Source organism: Falco peregrinus, chromosome 2, assembly GCF_023634155.1.
Source record: "Falco peregrinus isolate bFalPer1 chromosome 2, bFalPer1.pri, whole genome shotgun sequence".
Lineage (NCBI taxonomy): Eukaryota > Metazoa > Chordata > Aves > Falconiformes > Falconidae > Falco > Falco peregrinus.
Window position 1 is genome coordinate 88,815,259 of NC_073722.1, and position 21,357 is coordinate 88,836,615.

At 41.7% G+C, this 21,357-nt stretch overlaps 1 protein-coding gene across 1 annotated transcript; it reads right to left on the reverse strand.

Moving 5' to 3' along the window:
- Positions 1-1,860: 1,860 nt before the first annotated feature.
- CRKL (CRK like proto-oncogene, adaptor protein) lies at positions 1,861-20,535 on the reverse strand. Its single transcript, XM_005233260.4, has 3 exons — positions 19,685-20,535; positions 15,758-16,220; positions 1,861-6,691 (listed from the first exon to the last, which is right to left on the reverse strand). The coding sequence occupies exons 1-3, from the start codon at positions 19,996-19,998 to the stop codon at positions 6,557-6,559; spliced, it is 912 nt and encodes a 303-aa protein (XP_005233317.1). The 5' UTR covers positions 19,999-20,535; the 3' UTR covers positions 1,861-6,556.
- Positions 20,536-21,357: the final 822 nt, after the last annotated feature.

A 21,357-nucleotide genomic window follows, 5' to 3' on the forward strand; every position in this document is an offset into this window, starting at 1 on the left:
TGCCAAGCAGAGACGGGTCCAGGTCACAGTGGCGGGCACTGGGTTCTCCCATGGAGGGTGGTCCAGCTGGAGAGGTGCACGGATAACCTGGCTCAAGGTGGGCACACAGCAGCCTGTGTTACAGTTACAGTAATTGGTGCAGCTCGGGCTGCAGGCAAGTTCTTACGGCTCAGCTTTCGGAGCAGGAGGCTTGGTTTGGGACAGCTGTGATGGTTCCTTCCCCGGCAGCCTGCCCGTCCCTCTGGGACCGCAGCCCTGCTGCAGGAGGGCCCAGCTGTCTGCAGTGACTGCCACAGTTTGCAGCCCCGGGTATTAAGGTAACCTGAAATTGGAACTGCTTCACCTTACCGCACTGAGCTCTGACTGGTGGTTCAACAGCTGCTCGGGAGCAGCTGATCTGCCCTCTAAAAAAAAAGGCAGAGGGGACAGTGTAAGGGACAGAAATGACTCCAAGGTGAGTCATCCCTGCTGGTGAACACGAACCTGAAGAGCTTTCCTATGTGCACAACCCACGCTATTGTAAATCATGTAAAAAATTAGAAGAAAACGTGTTGTTTTGCTGTGGCAGTGTTTCATTTCAGTGTATTTAGGTTTGTTTCCTACTGGTGTTCGCTCAGAGGCACACGTACCTCTGGCTGAATCTAAAGGCGTCTTTGTTATTGCACTTGTTTAAAATAAACCCTTTTAATTAATTGAGGTTGACTAACTGGTAACCCCAGCTTATCCCAGCTAGCTTGCACCTAAAAATTAAGGCTTACGCTGCCTGTTGTTAGACTGACCTAACTAAACTAGTTCAAATTCAAATGAGTGACAGCCGGTAGGCAGGTAAGCCAGAAGAAAATCCAGCTTGAGTTACTGCTTGTGCCTCGTTACCTTTGACATTACATGAGTAACTGTGGCAGGTGCTGGAGCTGCTGTGCTGGGTGCTCCCAGTACAAAACCCAGGTCCTGCCTGCAGCGAGGGGGGAGCCGTGCCAGCCTGGGGAGAAGCTGACTGCTAAGAGCAGCGGTCTCTAGCTGGACAATGAGCTGGGAGGTCAGCGTGGAGGGTGGGAGGCTGGACAGGGGGATAGAATCCGTTACTGGTGGTGGAGGGTGCGTGCTGCTTGGGGATCCCTGCGAGGGCAGGCAGGAGGCAGCCTGTGTTTTGAAATGCAGAGGCAAGTCACAGTCCCTCGCAGCTTGCTCGGACTATGGAATTTCTCCCTTCTGATAACTGAAATGTAGCTTATGGTGGCCTCGCATCAGCACAAAGTGACAGAGATTTATACCTGGTGACACCTGATGCATTTTGAGGCACAAATAAAGTTCTTCTGTACAGAATACAAGTATTCTAAACTTCCCCAAGCCACTGGCTATGAAGCCACTTCATCTCCCACTTCCTAATAAAAGCATGTGTAGATGCTGTGGTCTAGTGTCAGAGAAGCCTGGCTGTGACAGGAACAAAGCCCAGGCCAGGCCACTGCCTCCTGCCATCGCTGTCTGTGGCCCGCCCTTGTGTTAGGAAGGGTGCACAGCACCTACGTCCACCTGCATTGTGCACATCTTACCCCAGACAGGAACAGTGCTGGTGCTGCGGCACCTGTGGCTGTAATGTGGCTTGTAGGAAGCAGTCGGCTAGAATAGCAGGGGACGCTTGGTTTTGCTACGTAAATAGTAAAGCCAGAGTTACTGAAGGTGCCATGAACAGGTGCAGCAACAGGGTAGCACTTCCAGCTTTTGCTAGAGGGTAACGCATACAAAGTGGATCAAGCCTACTGCATGCACCTTATCTGTTCTTGCTTGCATATTTGAAACACTACTGGTTTTCTCTGAAACGTTAACTTGCCCAATGTGAGTATTTGATGATAAGACACTGTGCAGGGTTGGCTATGAATGTTTATTAACATCACATGGAAATCTGTACTCCAAAGACAAACACTAGGCTGTGAACATACCTACAGAGTCCAGGGAAACAACGCAAGCTTTTTTTGACTTCTCCTTTGCAGCAGTTCAGTGTCTGACGTTCCTCGTAAGTTTTTCTCCTACATAAGATCATCTGAAGTTTCAACACATTGTTAATGATTTAACTGAATCATCCCAAATGTTAAAAAAAAAATTAAAACTCTAGTTAATGCTGTTCTTGATCTGGATTGACGGTAAAAAGGCAAAAGACAACCTCCTGTTTTTGACTTGCAAAAGCAGATATTTATGATGTTACGCTGACACCTTTCAGCCGTGGCTAGAATGCCAGCCATTCCGCTCTCCAGTACCTGCACAGGCTACACCTTATTTACTTCAACAATAATAAGTTAAATTCAAACAGTATGCATAAACCAGTCATTCTTACAAGCACAGTCAAGGGTATCACAGTAAAAGAAGGGCGTGGTTTCTAGAGAGACCTTTAAAAGCCTCGGCAAAAGAGCAGCATTAAATACAGTGACAGGAAGAGCACTGAAGCGTCAGGTGTCAGGGTGGAGGAGGCAGTGATAATCTGTATAACCAGAGCTGCATCTTTTTCAGGTGGACCTCCAGAGCACAGCGGTATAGTCGGAAGAGGCACGAGGATGGAATAGGAGAGTATCACTCAGCCTGGCAACAGCATTTTCTCCTGCTTAATTCTTCCTTTGAGCCGGGAAAACTTCACTTGGCACTCTCATTCACCCACAAAACAGGGCATTGTAATGACAGAGTAAGGACTTAAATACTCTGCTAATATTGTCAAGGTTTTAAGACTAATGACAACAAATAATACTGTAAGTTGAGGCAAGTTTTTATTTAGACTGTACAAACAGGGCACTGGAAAAAAAAATTTATAGTGGCTTGATGTTGGGACCAGTTCTATGAAATAACTGGAGTAAGAAATTAAAAAGGCACTAATCTTAAGAAAAGACACTCCATATATTCTAAGAATATAATTCATTTAATACTGTTAATCTCATAGCACAAAAAATAAAACAAGCTATGATCCCCAAAATAAACTTTAAAAGCTTACACTTAATATTATTGCCTGAAGATCATGGTCTTTAAATTACATATTGTGTTTTAAAGTTTACACAGTGAAGACTGTCTCGATACAAGGCCACCTTTCCCACTGCAATAATTGTATCCTTGTCCCAAAACACACTTTCAATTAACACAAGTAAACAGAAAATGACAACTATACAAGAATGCTTTCACTGGTCCCAAAAGGCAGTCTTTTAGGCAGGTCTCACTTTCAAATGCAGGTATTGAGGAAAATGCTTGAAAACTTGACTACAAAACAAAGGCAGCCCACTCATTCCCAGGATGTTAATACAGTATAAAAAATCACTTTACAGGCACGTGAAATGGCACAAAGAATGCTGTTTTTCCCTTTACAAAAATAATGCTCAGGCTCTTCAGAGCCCAACCCAAACAGGATATTCCCTTTTGTTTATTCTTTCCCAATTTGTAAACAATCATGAATTAAATTAGCGCTTATCCAGTGATGGACACTGATTAAAACAGTTTTCATTTAAACTTTCAGACTGGTCAGAGGCTTCAGTGTCTATATACACATGTACATAACAGGAGGAAGTCAAACAGTAAGCCTTTCATGGTAGTCAACTATTGTGGCACCAGGTACTTAAACCAGCTCCTAGCTCAAAAGCAAGAACGATTTTAATGGTGCATAGATCGAAGCCATCATTTGTAGGCTCTCATGCTTCATGTTCATTATACCTTACACGCCCAAGGAACATTTACACTGGTAGGTTATCATTCAAATTTAAGAGGCTTTGTAAAGCAACAGACAGCACACATGTAAGCAAGCGACAAGCGACTGAGAATCCCGAGTCCTTCAAAGAGAAACACAAATGGATCAAATGCAGTCTTTATAGGAAAATACTTGTCTCATAGTAAAACAGCAAAGACACATTTTGAAGCAAGGTTACAATCAGCTTAGGCTGGTCAGTATGCTACATTTGAACCACATTTAACATACCTGAACCACACCGCTGCTACTCAGAGAAACACTGTTCATCCATGGTCTAAAACCAGGTTCCCAGAAATTTAAGAATTCTTGTCTTTGCATCAGATGCCACTAAACACAAATTTTGCATAGTTTTGAAGGTAAAATATTTCACTTTTCCGCAGTATCAGAACATAATTAAACCTAAACCGATGCTTGTGTTCAAAGCGTACACCTTATTCAATGAGGGGATGAGTCAAGACATTTATTTCACTGAAAAAAATCCAAGTTAAAAGCTGTGTTCAAGACCTCAAATCTCACAGTATTTATTCACCATGCAAAGGAAGAATTCTAACATCAGCCTTCTGCAGAGCTGCCTGGAACTAGGTCAGGTCTGAAATAAGATTTCTGTGCAGCAGACTGAGTTTAGTGCAGTTTCTGTATTCAAAAGATGACTTTCAGTAGTACAATTTATGTAGTAAACTTACAAGTATAGTTGGGGCACAGAAAAAGCATGACCTCCTTTAGTTAAGAGAGCTGCATAGCTTTTCTTTGCAAGACAAAATGTCAATGCCTATTGTCAAGAATTACTCTTACAGCACCAAACACTTCAGTCAATGCTACTCTACTTCACAGTTAATTTGGTAGTAAAATGCTCTACAAGAACCTCTAGACTGTCAGCCACTTGATCAGTACTACAGAAAACAGCTAAAAGATGAACGGAGAGGCTTCTTTAAAAACACCCAGCATTTTGAATGTCTTGTTGCAAATGCCATTTTTGCATTTCTTCAGTGCCTTCCAAGGCACTTGCACATGAACCAAGAACAACGTGCTTTTATTAGGATCAAGTGACACAAATCAACAAGAAAACAGGCTGGAACTGAAGACAACAACTTGTATATAATTTGACATATATAAGAACTGGTGAGATTCTGCAGGTGTCTTAAGTTTTGCTACAACCAACAGCCTTCAAAAGTTGAAAAATGGGGGCTGCTGTTTTTCTATCAGCTTCTGCAACAGCCATTTTCTGTTAACCAGGGTGCCTGAAAAGGGAGGTTTTGTCGTTGTAGTCTTTGCAGACGTTTATTCTGTTAATTCAGTGTTCCATTCTTTTTAAAAGAGCATTCCAGTTCACCTACAAAACACATTTAAAGGCAGGCGGCACTACAGGATACCACTGTACCTAAGCTTTCATATCCTGTACGCAGGCTAAGGACTTAACCTGTGTGACATGAATTGTACTTATTTAGCTGCAGCCATACAGTTCCCTACTTTAAATCCAATTACAGCAGTATAGCTTATGTACAGAAAAAGGGAAAGAAGTTATACTGGTAACAGACACCTTTGTAGCCTCCTCCAGCCTGAGCATTAATTTACTACATGGGGGAACCCAGGCAGCTGACTCCAATTAACCATTTTCTAGAGGATACTGGGAGGGGGAGGGATCTGGGGCATATATAAACCAGAGCCAACTCATTTGGAAGAGTAAAAAAAGATGGCAGCATGCAGAGGACTTGGGATGCAAGCAAGGAAAAAGAGGGAGGAAAAAAAGAAGATGAAAGCAGCTCAGGGAAGGAAGCACAGCAACGTGGAGACACCCTAGAAAAAAAGGTACTGTGTTTGAAAAGGAGTTTTCAACAAGCTGGGGCTGGCATAGCTAGGAAACTTTGGAGAGATGAAGGAGCCTGCAGAGAAATGGGGATAAAAGGTGTATGTTTAAATAAGAGGATTTAACCAGTATTTACCAAGTTCTTCTGTCCCGCTCATCTCTCTCTGCACCATGGCAGTCTGATCAATCTGTCTACCAAGTAGGACCTTGGTGACGAGCATGTCTATACTAGTAAAACCACACCTTCTACACTGCCAAAGAGCTGTATGTAGACCAGGCCAAAGTGTTTCCCTTTAAAGCTCACTCTCTACAGTTAGTGCTTGCAAAAATCAACAGAAATGCATTAAGTATGTCAAAAACAGGTTACAAGTATCAACCCCTCCTAAGTTTCCTTATAAATAAATGCCTCAGCTTCAATGCAGCTCAATCAATGGTTATTTGCATTTAACACACACTGTTTCAGGAAGGTCAACAACAAGCTTAAGAGTTAACAGAAAAGAGCAGCTTCTAATACAACTGCTTAAAATACATAAGCTTCAATTATTGTCCTTTAAAGAGACCATAATTTTAAATGTACTATCTTAGGACAGGTTCTCTTAAAACTAAGACTTCTTCAGTCCTAAAATTGCATTTTTGTTGTTGCTTTTTGTTGGACAGTAATGCACAAGTTGCACATTTGATCTAAGTAAGATTAGGGCTCTTCCTACTGAGCAAGCCAGAAAAAGTCCATGGAAGTCTCAAATGGAAAGGTTTTCTTCCCGTATTTCTCTACTATATACTGGTTCAGTCTTCTCCAGCTTAAGGCCCAACAGAGTTTGAAAAATGAAACTAAACTCTGGATGACGCAACTATGGTATGAAGGTCAGGCAGTGACTTCAGTTGTATGTATTCCAAATGTATATTAAAAGAACCATCAAACTGCAGCAAGCTGGAAAATGGGCAATGCTAGCAATGTGCCATTAAGTCATCATCCCACCTCAAACAATGCTAATGATAGCCAGGAAAATGAAGCAGCAGTGTAAATCGGGCAGAGGGAATCATTCATTCTCATCTGGGTTTTGAGGGTCAAATATTTTGACATGCGTGAATGGGAAGAGCCCTTTTCGACCGTTGACTTCTCCTTCCCACTGACCATTTATATTCATCCTTGTAACCTTCACAATATCTCCAACCTGCATAATAAAAAAACCCCAAAGTTATCACACATGGAAATACAAAATAAAATTATAGAAACAAGTCAAATGAAGAGGAACAACAAATACAAGCTTATCATAGGGGAAATAAAACCGACCCTCCTCTTGACATAAGATTAAACTGAAAAATTACTTTAACTAAAATACCAACATTTTGCTGCTAAACATGATGATGCTGTCTGCATTCTTTTTCAGACTCTTAACTAAATAGGTATTTACAAATTTAGACATTGATGAACTGTACCTTTTCCTATAGGAAAGCTTACAAATTCAGGCAACAATAAACTTAAATATAAATTAACATCACTAAAGCTACCATCAGTAATAAGATGCAACATCCATTCAAAAGAGCACATTACTCATACTCGTTTTAGCATCAGCTGGCTTATTTCAAAGGAAACAGTTTTTCAAATAGAGATTCCTACAGCAAAGAAACCATCACTTGAAGTTCTAGTTCTGATTATCACAGTCTAAGGAGCTTCTGCAGTTTCAAAAATAACAGTACACTTCCAAAGCAGGCAAAAGCAGTTTCAGAACTTTTTTTTTAAATATTAGATGTACAGATTCTAGCTTTATTTGTTGTTTTCACCTCTACATCCTGCCAAAGAAATTTGAAACGGGAACAATGACATGTCAGGCCTTTTGTACCATAACTATGTTTCTTCCTACTTGGCAACGCAAGGTGAGAAAAGCTAAACTATGGTCAAGCAAGAAACATCAGCCCAAATGATGATGTTACACTCTTACTGTTCAATGCCTGTTTTTAATGTGGGTAAGTTACAAAGCAAAATATCCAATTTGACAAGTAGCATCTGAGACTAGCTAAATAGTAATTTCTCCCTTAAATGCTTCAGAATAGCTGAACATGTGGTCTGTTGCAGCACCACTCTTAACTTTACACCTCCCTTCCTGTTTACTTAATTTACTCTGTGTGGTAACTATAGTAAATATTAGAAAAGATACATTAGTAGCCAAGAACTAATGTCACAAAAAGTAGAACCAGCCTATGACCAATGGCCAACAGGTCAACAACCCCAAACTAGGTCCAGGCTCTTTGTAGTCAAGTCTCAGTTACGGAGCTACTTCTGTGAAATCCAAAGGTAACTAGCTTTGATCTTACTTAAAGAAAAACTAAGATTTTAGTCCTGATACAGCATGTATAACTATTTGTCTATGTTATCTAGATAGCATTAAAATTTAGAACTGATGCAGACAGTTTAAAGACCTTGGCCAAGGGCCTTAGATTAAAACCTTTCAGGCAAGACCTGGGTATTTTCTATTAAAGAAAAATCCCCAAGTTTACAAAACAGTGTGCACATCACTAGATGATCTGAAGCCTGTTTAAACCAGTTACCATTACTCCAATAGGTATTTTTTTTAAGATCATTCAGAAGCAAATCCTTAAGTGAAATTTAAGATGCTATAATAAACTCCTCAGTCACTCAGTGTTCTATCTCTTAAAATAAACTTTCTCAAACTTTGAAATTATTTTTTAGAGATTTAAGCTTTATGTTGCAAATTAGAATGAAATTAGACATTTGAGCAAAATGTGTTGCTCCACCCTTCCTCTACTTTGTCTTCACTACTCAGGCTGTCCGCGTCACATCTACCCCACCAAATCTGAGACTGTTACACTTGGAACAATTGTAATCTGGTGCTTTTAAAAGAGGGGAAAAACTCCTCAGAACTCCCGTAAGATCTTGGGATATACCTGAGACTGTACTAAATGGTCTTTCTTAAATGGACATCTTATACTTATGCTGTTCCTAAACTCAAACATGAAGTCAGCATATACTATTAAGTCTTTATACACTGCCCACGATAGTTAGCACATACATATAGCATTAATTTGACTGGTGTTCACCTCCTCACAGAGTACTGCAACATGCTTGAATTGTGCTTTTTAGCAAATATATAATTTGTCAGACGCTTCTCTGAATAGAAAGGCTGGAGAAAGCTTTAAATAGTAACAAGATGACCTAAACAGGAACCTAACAAATCTCTCTTTGGGAAAAGGCTGATAACATCTATAAATAACTCGCTGTTACGTTGCTAGATTTATATAACCCTTGAAGACTGATCCAAGTTCCAAATTTTAGACCCAAATTCGAGAAGATGCAGCCAACACTGCAATAGTTAACACCTACTACAGAACTGCATTTGTATCACACCATAAAACCAATCCATGCTCAAACACTTCAACCTTATTCATAGAAGAAAAAGAAAATTCTGTAGTATATTGGATTAAAAACATGGACCTGCATTTTCTGACAATTTAATTCTGCTCATGCGCTGTAGATATCAATCCATTATTCATTTTGAAGCTCTAGAAAAAAGAAATCCTTCAACTTAATTCTGAAGGATTTCTACAACATGAATAGGTTTGGAAGTCTTGCTTCAGCTGAGTAAAAAACTTACAATGTAAGTCTATTGCATTGTTGATCTACATCCCAGTTTGTTGCAATGTAAAGTGTTCTTTGGGTGGCTGGGTGGGCAAAGCTGCTACAAATCTTTACCTGCCCTTAATGAGTGCTAGCTGACAAAAGCTACTCAAAAAATACTCCCATATGCCAAGAACCACTGGAATAATACGTTGATTTGCAATAACTTTGTATTTTTGAGTAGTAGTTTTGGGGTTTTTTAGTGAAAGCTTCTGGATATCCTCTTGTGCTCTACTAAAAAAAAATGCAGTTCCCCTGAGAAGGGTAAATGAAACAGCATGTTGAAACAAGATTTTGGAGAAGGAACCTTGATGTCATGATAGGGTAATTTGGGGATCTTAATGTTAAAGACTTCCATTTTGACAACGTCTAGAAGAATCTGATAAGTAGTCCCTCTGTAGTTTTTCCCTAAAGTACCAAAAGCAGTATTTGGTAAATGCTTTTTAAAGCATCTAGAATATGGTCAGCTGAGGTGTGATCTCCCACTAAAATTATTTAACACACTATTTTTTTCAGAGAATGTTTTAAGCCAGTCAGAAGGATTGTCTTATGATTAGGCACAGGACAGTCAGGAGACCTGGTTCTATTCTCATCTCTGCCACAAACTTCCTGTATGACTCTGGACAGCTCATGGCCCTTATCTATAAATTAGGATAATGCTTCCTTAGATTCAGCATCTCTCAGATAAGTTAATTCACTTGTAAAGCATGCCAGCATCTCTGGGTGGAAGTATCAACTGCTGAAATGAGTAATACTTCTGAAATGCAGCCATTTGGTTCCACCCAAATGATAAAAATCAAAACGTATTTTAGATAGCATCCTTTCATTATGTCCCTGTTACAGCATGAATTCAAAGCCCTGGGGAAACACAAGCTGTGGAATACGCCAGTCAGAAAGCTTACTTCATTCACTCTAGATTCTTCCATACCTGTCTTCCATTTGAAGCTGATTCATACACTGCAAAAGGTTTCCTGCATGCCATTTTAGTCACACAGTCAACCAATTCAATGTGTTTTACAAATATTCCAACAATTGTATATAGTTCTGTGGTTGATACAGACTTCTGTAATCTAAGTTTAAGGAGATTAAAATGCATTAAAACTCTAAATCATAATTTTATCCCACTGGGTCAAGAGCCATAGAAAACACATTGCTCTCTGGAATTTACAGGGTGTTGAATCTCAGTCATTATCCTGATTGGTGTCACAAGTCACCTTCTTCAGCGACACTAGCATTAATACCAAAAGCGAAACAATTGTTCAGACCAGCTGCCTGTTCTGGAGAAGAACAAGGCTCAACACTAAAATTACTTGATATGCCATTGTCACCAAAAGGTATAAAGCTGAGCTACACAAAAGAAGCAAAGGGTTCAGTCACGCTGCAAACAGCTCCAAGTGATGCTAAAGTAGCTGGTGCTTTATGTATTGGAAGTCAAGAAACCAACAGGCTGAAAGCACAGCTTAATTATCCATCAGTTCTGATGCCATGTGCCAGAAGAATTAATAATTGATGCCCAAACCAGAGAATCAAGTAATTAAGAGGAAAGACCATTCCTGACACATGAAAACAGGTCAAAGGTCAGCACAGAAATGTTGAAGCCTCATCTAGGAATAGAGTAAAACAACTGAAGTTGGCATTTTAAGCATAGCTAGGACAATTGCTAGAGCTGAGGCTGCAGCACCGCAGGTAAAGTGCTGCTTTTCATTAAATGATGTTAGCCTGTGTTTCCATCTGATTAAGCTAGCTGTCATGACTGTATAGAACTGGGAGAGCTCAAAACTCCTAAAGACCATTGTCTTGAGCCACACTGAATGTCACTGTAGCACAGGATCTTGTCTAGGTTATCTTATGTTGCTTTTGGATTCATCCAAAACCAAACTCCACAAACAGTTCTGAAGGTGAATGTAAATTAAATTGTGAGGCACTCAGCACTATCACAATGGGAACCACTGATAACTGACTGGAAAATGATTAAAAAATTAATTACAAAAATGAAGATTTCACACAAAATCTCCAAAGTAATTGTCAGTTGTAATTTCAAAGGCAGCACACTGAAAAGCTGGTGCATGTCAGCACAGACACAGAAATCCTGCTGCCAACGTCACTTTCAATTCAACAGTTATCAGAACTAAAGCTCCCCCATCAATGCTTTGCACTACACAAATGTAGGCTCAGTATTTTGCATGAAATCTAGACCTTGTAGGTTAGATGCATTTTAACGTTTAACACAGCAATACTAAGTTTCCTTGGCTTAGGAAAGCACCATGCTTATTGTCTAGTGAAAGAAGCAGCCTGATTTCCTAATTAAGCAAGCTCTACTACTAGCACATTTTGGCCTACTTGTCTCAACTTTCATTTGAAGAGGAAAAAAGTTAACTGTAACCTAATTGTAACAAGCTCAAGAGGAATACTGAGAGTCAGTTACATAATTACGGTGAATGGGTATTTATTTCACCAAAACATTTTAGGTAACAGGTTAACTCTGTAGTAGCAAACGTAAGTTTGACAATCATGAACTGATAAACTACTTAATGCTGTAATGCTGGCACAGGTCTAGAAAAAGCCATCATTAGCATAAAAATTCTGCTATAAAAATATAGTGAAGCTCTTGTTCAAAAGATCCCATAACACTGTCATGTTAAGTCTGGAGATGAACTCTAGGACTACTACTGCCTTCAGAGTGGTCTGTGACACTTCTTACAGCATTTGCAATATATTTTAGAACCATTTTTTAAACACATGGCAGACATAAATCTAGTGGCTGCTGCCAGTCTCCCATTTTTTGGTTCCTTACACCATTTCGCAAGTGAATCTGGAATTTGCTGTTCACATGCTGAATTAACCTTCAAACAGTTCACTAGTTCAAGGGAATTATCCACCACTAGTCTGTCTACTGACTGTGCTGGACATAAAGAACTTCGTTGCGTACAAGTTGAGAGATTAATCAACTACTTTGGATCCGAAAAAGAAGTAGCCAACCACCAACAGATAAGCTCCTTTAAGGTAAAACATACTAGGTCTTAGTCTACTGGGCACTGCATCCACATCGTGTGCTGGTTAAAGCATCCACTTTAACACTAATATGCTAATGAAGCCTTGTTTTAACAGGCTGGCTATAGAACTACAGGTTATTAAATGCTGAGAAACTTTTCAGATAGACTTGGCTGCTCTGTATGACAGTAACACTGCAAAGAATCTCTGCTCTTACAGAATTCATTACCTTAAAGTGCTATCCTGTATAACCTTTGAACACAGGATTGCCCTCCTAGTTTTCCCAAAGAAAAGCAGGATTGAAGAACATAGTCCTGTAATGTAGAGTTCTAGTCCCAATAAATACAGGTCACTGTATCCCTGTCCTTCATATTCCTTCCTCTAGAGCACCAGGACTGAAGAAAACTGCTACTTGCTAAAAGCACACAAGCAAAGAAACAGGTCTGGGTCATCGGTTGGTTTCATGGTTGTGGGGTGGGGTGTTTTGTGGTTCAGTAGTTTGTTTTTGAATGCAGCATCCATGAAAATACTACACACGTTAGCAAGTCAAGTTAGTTGTAGTGAGAAACTACAGACTTCAATCATTTCATTAAAAACATTAAATCTGAACTGCCATGGTAACTAAATCAACAACAGTAAATGTAAATTTTAGAAATACATATAACTTATTGTAGGCTTTACTGATTGTTCGCTGGTGCGGGGAGATGCCCAAAGTTATGCATATACCAACTGTATGCTTTGAGACAGTAGCTATATAGGCTAAAATAAGTTTTAAATAAACATCATTATTTCCTTTTTTTTTTTTAGAAAATATAAGTAGGGCATACAACGCAGTAGGACCAAGTCAACATTTAGATGTTAATCCCTTCAACAATACCAATACGAATGGTAAATAATTTTAGCCCAGCAAGGTCCACATTGTAAGATACACTGTATTAATTAGTACCCTTACAGGAACAACACTGTAGTTGCCCTTAAACTATTAAAGTAGTATTTAAAGATTGTTAAAAGTTAAACACTCCATCATTATCCAACCAAACAGATCTTGTTTCAGATTTTCAGTAGAATATTCACTCATTTTACAATCTACGTTTTTCATGTGAGAAATTAAAAAAATATTTTACCTACTTTTGACAGCTTATGTAAACAATAGTGTGCAACAGAAAAACTGGACTTGCAGGCAGAGTGCTTGTCCCATTTTCAAACTGAACCCAGGAGAATGACATCCCTCCTTAGGGATGACTTAAAAGGAAGTCGAGCAGATTACTATGCAATAGCTTTACTCCATATGGTATTCTCTTCCTTTTAAGTACTGTCTGTGTACTGACCACACAAAGCTAGAGCCAGCAAACATATTTTGCTCTCATGTTATCAGTTTAAATGAGATTACACAATCAGGCACTGTATAATTATACCAACAAGGTGTTGTACCTGTACAAGCTGAACTGCGATTTATCAGAGTACACCTATACTAAAGTGGAGTACTATCAAATACTATTATTCTGAAAGAACACTGTTAACTCTGCTCCCCAAAACATTCCCATGTGTTCTTTCTCTACCACTAGCTACTTTCTTTCAGTGGTCTTACAAACTAGAAGCTGCAAATGATCCAAATTTAGTGGCATGTAGAGCCCTGGCAAGGTTGGGATTAAATACATCAATTGGGGCCAGTAGATGTTAGGCAATCTGAAGGAACATCATGAAAAAGATGTTGATTTTTTTTCTTTAGGAGTAGTCCATGTGACAAAAACTATTACTATAAAATGAGGCTGCTGAAGCTCCCTATGCATGGGTAAACATGGAGAAGATGTAATCACCCATTCTAGTGAAAACGTAGATCAGTTCCCAGAATTCTGCTTTGAAGCCTTTTGAGAAGCCACAGTGTGGCTAAGGTGCACTTGCAAAAAAACCAGACTACACAGGGAGACAAAATATGCCAGTGGTGGAAGACACAAAGACACAAGGCATTCAGCGGAAGAGAAGAATCTCTCAAACAAAATTTAAGCAATGGGAAGGCTCAAAACAATTCAAACCTACATGTTGGCCAGAGAATTAATCCCGTTGGTGTAGTAGAGCAGCTAAAATGACAGGATTAACTAGGTCACTAAAAAGCAAGTCAGGAAAACATATTTGTGAGGGTCATCCTTCCAAGTGGTTCTGCTACCCTGCAGCAAAGCAAGCTCCCTGAAGCAATTCCATGACACATTGGTAACATAACCAAATCAATCGCTTGCATTGGTTTGTTTTCAGAAGCATGAATAGTTTTGGCAGGAATCTTCTGTATAGTGCAGTTGGCAGTGAAATTACACTTTGGTCTATGATAATTTTCACACACTGTTCAAAAATAACAAACTGCTAGATTTCATAAGACTCAAGGAAAATCCAGTGATACTCATTTAACTTTTAACCCCATATGAGTAACCACTTGCAGAGGTTTTACAAATACAGGAGGAAACACACTTAGGGCAACTGTTACGAATAACTGGAAGTCACAAATACAACCTTTCAAATTTCAGTCAAAAGTATCAGCTATAGGTAACAGCTTCAACCTGCAAAATAATTGAGCAAAAGCAACAGGAAAAGTTTGAAAGTATTTTTAAAAACACTATTATTTTACTTGCTAAAATACTGTTGCTTCCTTTGCTTGTTTCCTTGCATTTGCTCCTTGAAGTATTGTAGCACACTCAAGTTTCATCTTTGAAACTAGTGCTTTTTCTGGATGAGACATTTCTGAACTATGGGTTTACTAGCCTTCAGTATAGCCTAAACCGAAAAGTATCAGTCTCAGCGTTCTGGATCTAGCTTTAAAAACTTCTTCCAATCCATCATTTATGCCAGTTAAACTAGAATTGTAACATGAATTCTTTACCGTTTAAAGAACATGGCTCTAAAGTCCTAAAGACATCCCTAATAAAAATAAAATAGAAAAATGCTTTGGCAAGTACAGGAACTTATTAAAGGTTCAACTCAACACAAGTTCAGAGGCTATGCTACAGCCTTTCATCTAACCCCCTTGCCTTCAGTTTAGGTCTTAAAAGTTTCTCAAATTACACTTTTGTAAACAAAAGTAAAAGAGACTAGAGTACTTCTGATATATTTCTGCCCAGATTTCATCACTCAGCATCAGATTACTCAAATGCATCTCACCCTACAGTTGAGGATTGCAAATGCTATGTTTATTGGCAATCCTTACCTTTCTCTTAAGGATGCTACTACCAGTTCTCAACCTGGAATACTGCAATGATTAATGAAACATCTGCCTCCTTCCCCAAGGTTAGGAGGGGAAGCAAAGTCATCCTCAAACTAGCACTTAATTCTGCAGCAGGATGCATATACTCCACTACCCTTGTTAACATATTTGCACTGTTGAATAGGCAAGAAGAGAGGGTAAATACAGCTCCTGAAGTAACTTGGTCACTTTTCTCAGAGGAAGTGGTATAAATAAGCAATTTTTGTAGGTCTTCCTTCAGAATGTAACCTAACTTCTTAGTCCCTTGACAGAGATAAGCAGATTCCATATGAAATCACCCACATGAACTCTGCCACTAACAATTCCTAGTTTCTTGTTTTACAAAACAATTGAAAACCCTGAGACTTGAGAGGAAAAACTTACCTCTAATGCCAGCGCCGTCTTGTCATAAGCACAGGGTACTCTCTTTTGGATAGCTTTGGCATAGACTGGTCCATTCTGTGTTGATGGCAGAGGATTGATCACTGCTCCAGGTGTGCTGGATACTGAGGGAAGGGGACTTGCGGTTTGAGGCTGAGCATAAGCATGGGCAGGTTCTGGAATACCATAACTGTTGGAATTCCTGTTTCCATGCTTCCCATGAGAAGATCTGACTAGCTTTTCTACATAAGGAACAGGAATCATCCCAATCCGACCATCCTTGTTTCTGGCGCTCCACCATTGTTCTTCTGGCTTCTCTACAATTACCAGTATCTCGCCCTTTTTAAATGGAAGATCCTCAGCATCATTGCCAGGAAAGTCATAGAGAGTCCGAACATACTCCACATTTTCTTCTGCAGTGGACATAGTAGGGGCAGATCCAGATCCCATTGGTGGACTTGGATACCTAAGTTTAAAAAAGATACAGTGTAAGTGATAGCTATTGTTTTGGATTTCCAGTAACAAAGCTTACCAGTTTTACAGTAGCAATGCCAATTAGAGGAGAATTACTTACTCAGCTTTGTAACAGAAGTATTGGCTTGGTAGCACTGTGAGGCATTTCATGAGTAACTCATGCTCTCAAGTAACTTCTTAAATACCCAAATTAGCTTCCCCAGAAACCAAATAAAAATCTGATGGATGCAGAAAGTTGAGAGGAATAATGCAAAACCTTCACCTGTTTTGGATAGTTGTGAGAATCTTGGGGTAAAATAAAATTACTTCTATAGCTTAAGTTATGAGAGTTACGACACACAAAACCAAATGAAAATTATTTCAGAGACTTGGGGTGGAGAGGCAATACATAAAATCAAACAAATTATTTGTGTGACTTGGGGTAGAGGGGATCTTGCAGAGTTAAATAATCCTCTTCAGTTCATCACACCTACATTTTTAACTTCAGCATCTACTTTAAAGAATTCAGTAACTCTAAACTAGACTAGAGGGAACACAGTGGGGAGAGGGAATAAAAGTAAGAGGAGAGTATAATAAACACAGTTTTCTAACTCAAAGCTAGAAGTCCAATGTTGTCTTTCTGATTGGTAGCACAGCATCTTTCTAACCAAATCCTACTACTCTCATGCAGAATTTTGGGGACAGCCATTCACATTTATACTGAAAATGCCTTTCTTTAAGAAAAGAGGGAGACAAATCCTGTGTTTTTAGGAGGCAACACTTTTCCCTTCTTTTCTGGAAAGTAATATGGAATTAAGCTCCCTAATCATATTTTTACAACTTCAACTCTCAAAGGGTTGTTATAAACAGAAAAATACTAGTTTCAAAGTACTTATCTTTACTGCATATTTAAATACCTAATAACCCGAAAGCGACATCTTCATAGAAGACAATTATGAAAAACTTGCACCCACTGGTAAGAATGGAGTAAGAAATGAAAAAGCTAACCATCTAGAAATACACTTTTGCCTAATTAACCATAATATTACCTTTTATTTATTCACATAATTGTTTATTACTACACCCATCATCTGTCCAATACAGTGATTTCATTGTCTGTGATAATATATAAGATAGTCTAATTTGATGAACAACTTTCACTGCAATTTTTACCACAAATTTTACACATTTTATTCAAAGCAGCTGTCAGAAATCTTAACGTATATAGGCCATAGCAGATACTATCTAAGCCCAGACAGCAAGAATGCATGTCATTAGCCTACTTCAATTCTTTTTTGCAACTTGCAAAATAAGATGGAAGTCAAATCCCTATGATTTTTGCAAGATATGCCAGAAGCCCTAAACAGAAAGATACATGCTTCTGTAAGACAGCCTGTGGTGGCCAAAGCCAGTCAGAGCTCACTAGTGACACAGAACAAATAGAAAGCTTAAACCAGTCAGTTTTCAACTGTTTTATAAGTTTAAAATGTCATCTCTGATAGCTAAGTGTTGTATGGCTATATACAACTACTTAATCCTACCACAAAAAGCATCTCTTCATACTGTACTTTATGAAATTAAAAAATCAACAGCCTTCAAAAGCACAAGCACCTGAGTGTGATGTTCCCCTGAAAATACCAGAGAAACAAGAATTAGCAATAACTGTTTTGAAGCACATACTTGTCCACCCCTGTTCTAAACCTAGTTCGTTAACTAAAAATAAATTAAAAAATAATCCGGAAATGCTACCTCTCATCCTCCCTCTTGCAGCAGGAAGTGTCCTTCAAACATAATTTTAAACCATCAATCATGTTATTGATTTTTCTAAAAGAGTTTAGAACAAAAATCATACTAAGGAAAACTCATTTGTTGCTTTATAAAAAAGCTTGTCAGTTCACAGCAGGCTAGGTCACATCTGTTTCTGTAGGCTGAGAGAACAATATGCAATCATAACCTTGAAAATAAGGTGGTACTAAAATGTTCATAAAACTCCTAACATATACCAAACCAAGTAAGCAACTGGAATTAGCTAAGTTTTCAAGTGTTTTGAAAAAGCCAAGTCAATCGTTGCCATGTATGATTAAGAAAAAGTTTTTACACCCAGAAAGGCACAACAAGTATCCAGGTTAAGGAGAACTGAGATAAGCACGCAGACTTTTTCCTCCCAACTTTCCCACAAGTTTAAGCATGCACATAACACTAAGCAGCTCCATTTAAGTGTTCCTGCAATGGTGAAATTTATTTTTTTTTCTCCCCTACCCATCTCTCTAGCCACAGCACAATCACCACCCAGAAGACTTCTCAGCCTTCTCAGCAACTTCAAGAGTTCTTGAAGCTAGTGCTTTCTGTCACATCCCTCCCATCACGTGACAGCTTTACAGAAAGACTTTTTTTGACAAGCTACTGTCAACCTTTGACAATTGATTGCCATTAAGAACTGGCCTATGCCAAGGTTAAATTGTAACTATAAACCTCAAAGTTACTCCCCCGTGCCCCAAGAACTTGCTAATGGGCAAAACACAGTAAGATTTTACACTGAAGAATTTAGAAGAAAAGCAATCTGAATTTTTTTAATGTGTCACTGCTTTCCTAGCTTTTTTTCCCCACTTCATTCTATCCAAGAAGCCCAAAAGCTTTGAAGTTAGATACTAGGGAAGGCCTTAGTAATTGAAAATAATATGTTCTAATGTTCTTGATAAGCAGTTTACTGATGCAAGTCACAGGTATGCCTCATGTTGGGAACATGACAAAGAATGACCTCATAGCCAAGTCACATTTTCCCATCCTCCTAGAATAGAATTTCTTAGTGTAGTGTGTGTAGTATAAAAATATAGATGAACAGTGCCGTAACCAAACTTTGAGAAATAAATGTTTTACATTTTGGGGGGAGTGGAAATGCCACCCTAGAAATTTAGGAAATGCTGTCCTAGAATGTATTAAAGCCGACTCAACAGGGTGAAGCATTCTAATCGCATAAAGGCCTGTTCTATTGTAATCAGTGTGGATGCCTGGGCAGACAGCAACTTGAGCTCAGAGGCTGTGCTTCAGTCACAGAGAAGACGACTTGTGAACCAGCTTTTCAATCATCCTAGGAACAGCAGGGACAATACCAGAAGAAAAGGTTGACACAAAGCGTGACCACACCCTCTCAAAAGGCAATTACAGCCAGTGGTAGAAATGTACACGGTACCTTTGCACATGCCTACATGCACCGTAAAAGCAGGCCTTGTACGTTACGTTATACAGATGATTTGACTGAAAGAGCAGCCTGTAATGGTCATGGAGATTCAGAGCGCTAAGGACCGCTGTTCGAGCTTCAAACGAGGGCCAGAACAGATGTTTCCTCAGGGCCTGAGCATGGCCCTACAACCAATGCTAAGATCCTGGAGCTACAAGGCTGGCGTAAGGTTCCCCCCCTCCTGGCGCCACCGGGAGCACAGATGGCAGTGGGTGGGGCGGAGGGAGGGTGGCACTCACCTGGGCGCAGGCTCGATGAGGGTGGTGGTGTCCAGGTAGTGGATCTTGTAGAACTCCAGCAGGGCCGGCAGGTGCTCAAACTCCTGGTCGCCGATCTTAAAGCGGCGGTTGGGCAAGGAGTTAATGATGTAGTGGGAAACCCGGGAGTTCTCGGACACCGACAGCACGTAGTCCCCCGGGCAGGTGGACGAGTCCCGCACCAGGAACATGCCGTGCCGCTGCCCCTGCAACCGCGTCTGCGCCTCCGCCCGAGACACCGGGCCCACGTACCAGCTGGAGCGGTCCGACGAATCGAAGCGGGCGGCGGAGGACATGGCTCCGGGCGGGGAAGGGGAAGGGAGGTGGGGAAGGAAGGTGAAGAGCCCGAAGGCCCAGGCGGAGGAAGAGACTCGGAGAAGGGAAGGCCTGGGCAGGGAGGCTGGGGAGGCGGAGCGGGCTAGGAGGAAGCGGCTAGTGCCCAGCCTAGAAAATAGGAAGCCCAGGGAAAGGGGGAGAAGGAGGCTCCGTGCCTCCGGAGGCGAAGGGCCGAGGAGCGGCTGGGGTGGGGCTGGCCAGACGCGGCGGTCAGGGCCCCCGAGTCTCCCTCAGCGGCGGGGTGTGCAGGGCATCCTTCCCGCCTCTCAGGCCTGCGGCGGGCCCGGCTGGGCGGGTGGCGAAGAGCAGCGGCGGCTGACACGGACAGGCGGCCCGGGAAGGTGGCGAGGGTGGCCTGCTACGGTACCTCGGCGCCGCAGCCAGACCGGGGAGAGGGAGGGGGGCGGGGGAGGCAGAAGCGCCTGGCTCCCGCTTTCTGCTATCGGTTCCCTCCCCTCTCAGAGCCGAGCACCAAAATGGCGGCGGCGCCGGGCGGGGGGAGCTCTCCGGAGACACCGCCCCGCGCAGGCGTGCTACCGCGCGCGCCGCTGGCGGGGGGAGGGGCGGCGGCGGGGAGATGGGGCCGCGCCGCCGCAGGGGGCGGCCGGACGCGCTGAAGGGGCCGGTGGGGGCGGCGGCTCGGTGCCCGGGGGACGCAGCGCCCTCCTTCCCCAGTGCCGCTGCTGTTCTAACCCTCGCCCACCACCTTAGGCGGGTGCGAGACCCCCGCGGCGCCCCCCGCACTGTCCCTGGCCGCCTGCAGGCGCGCTTGGTCAGAGTCGCTCCCAGAGAACGCGGCCCAGCCCTCGGGCTGAAGACGCCTGAGGGGCACCCGCCAGCGAACCTCCTCCATCTTCTCCTCATCTCTCCCGCTTTGCCATGGCGGCCGGCCGCAGCTTCCCACCCCTCGGGGGTCTGTGGCGGCCCCAGGCCTCCCCGCCATGCCCTGACAGCAGGCCGCCTGGGGACAGGCCACCTTCCTTGAGGTTTTGTTGTTTTTCTTAGTTATTACTTGTTTTTAAGGAACAGACCGCTCTGATAACCTCCTCTGATCTTGGGAGAACTTCCTACGTGCTCTAGGAGACGGTTTCCTGTCTCTTCAGGGCCTTGTTCCCAGATAACGGGTCAGAGCCCTGGCTGGCGGGGCGGGAGGATGGTGTGGCAGGCCTGAAGAGGAAGGAAGCCCCGGAAAGGACTCAGCAGGGCCGGTGGGCAGGGGCTGGGCGAGCGCTTGGCACGCTGCGGCATGAGCTGCTGGAATTGCAGAGGGCGGCCGGTGCGCAGTGACCCTGGCAGGCAGCGCAGGCCTTGGCCTGCTC

Excerpts from the sequence above, each read along its gene's own strand:
- CRKL (XM_005233260.4), bottom strand. The coding sequence starts at position 19,998 with ATGTCCTCCGCCGCCCGCTTCGATTCGTCGGACCGCTCCAGCTGGTAC. Across the intron at positions 16,221-19,684 it reads CTCATCGAGCCTGCGCCCAG|GTATCCAAGTCCACCAATGG; the intron begins GTGAGTGCCACC and ends TTTTAAACTTAG. Across the intron at positions 6,692-15,757 it reads AGACGGCGCTGGCATTAGAG|GTTGGAGATATTGTGAAGGT; the intron begins GTAAGTTTTTCC and ends TTTATTATGCAG.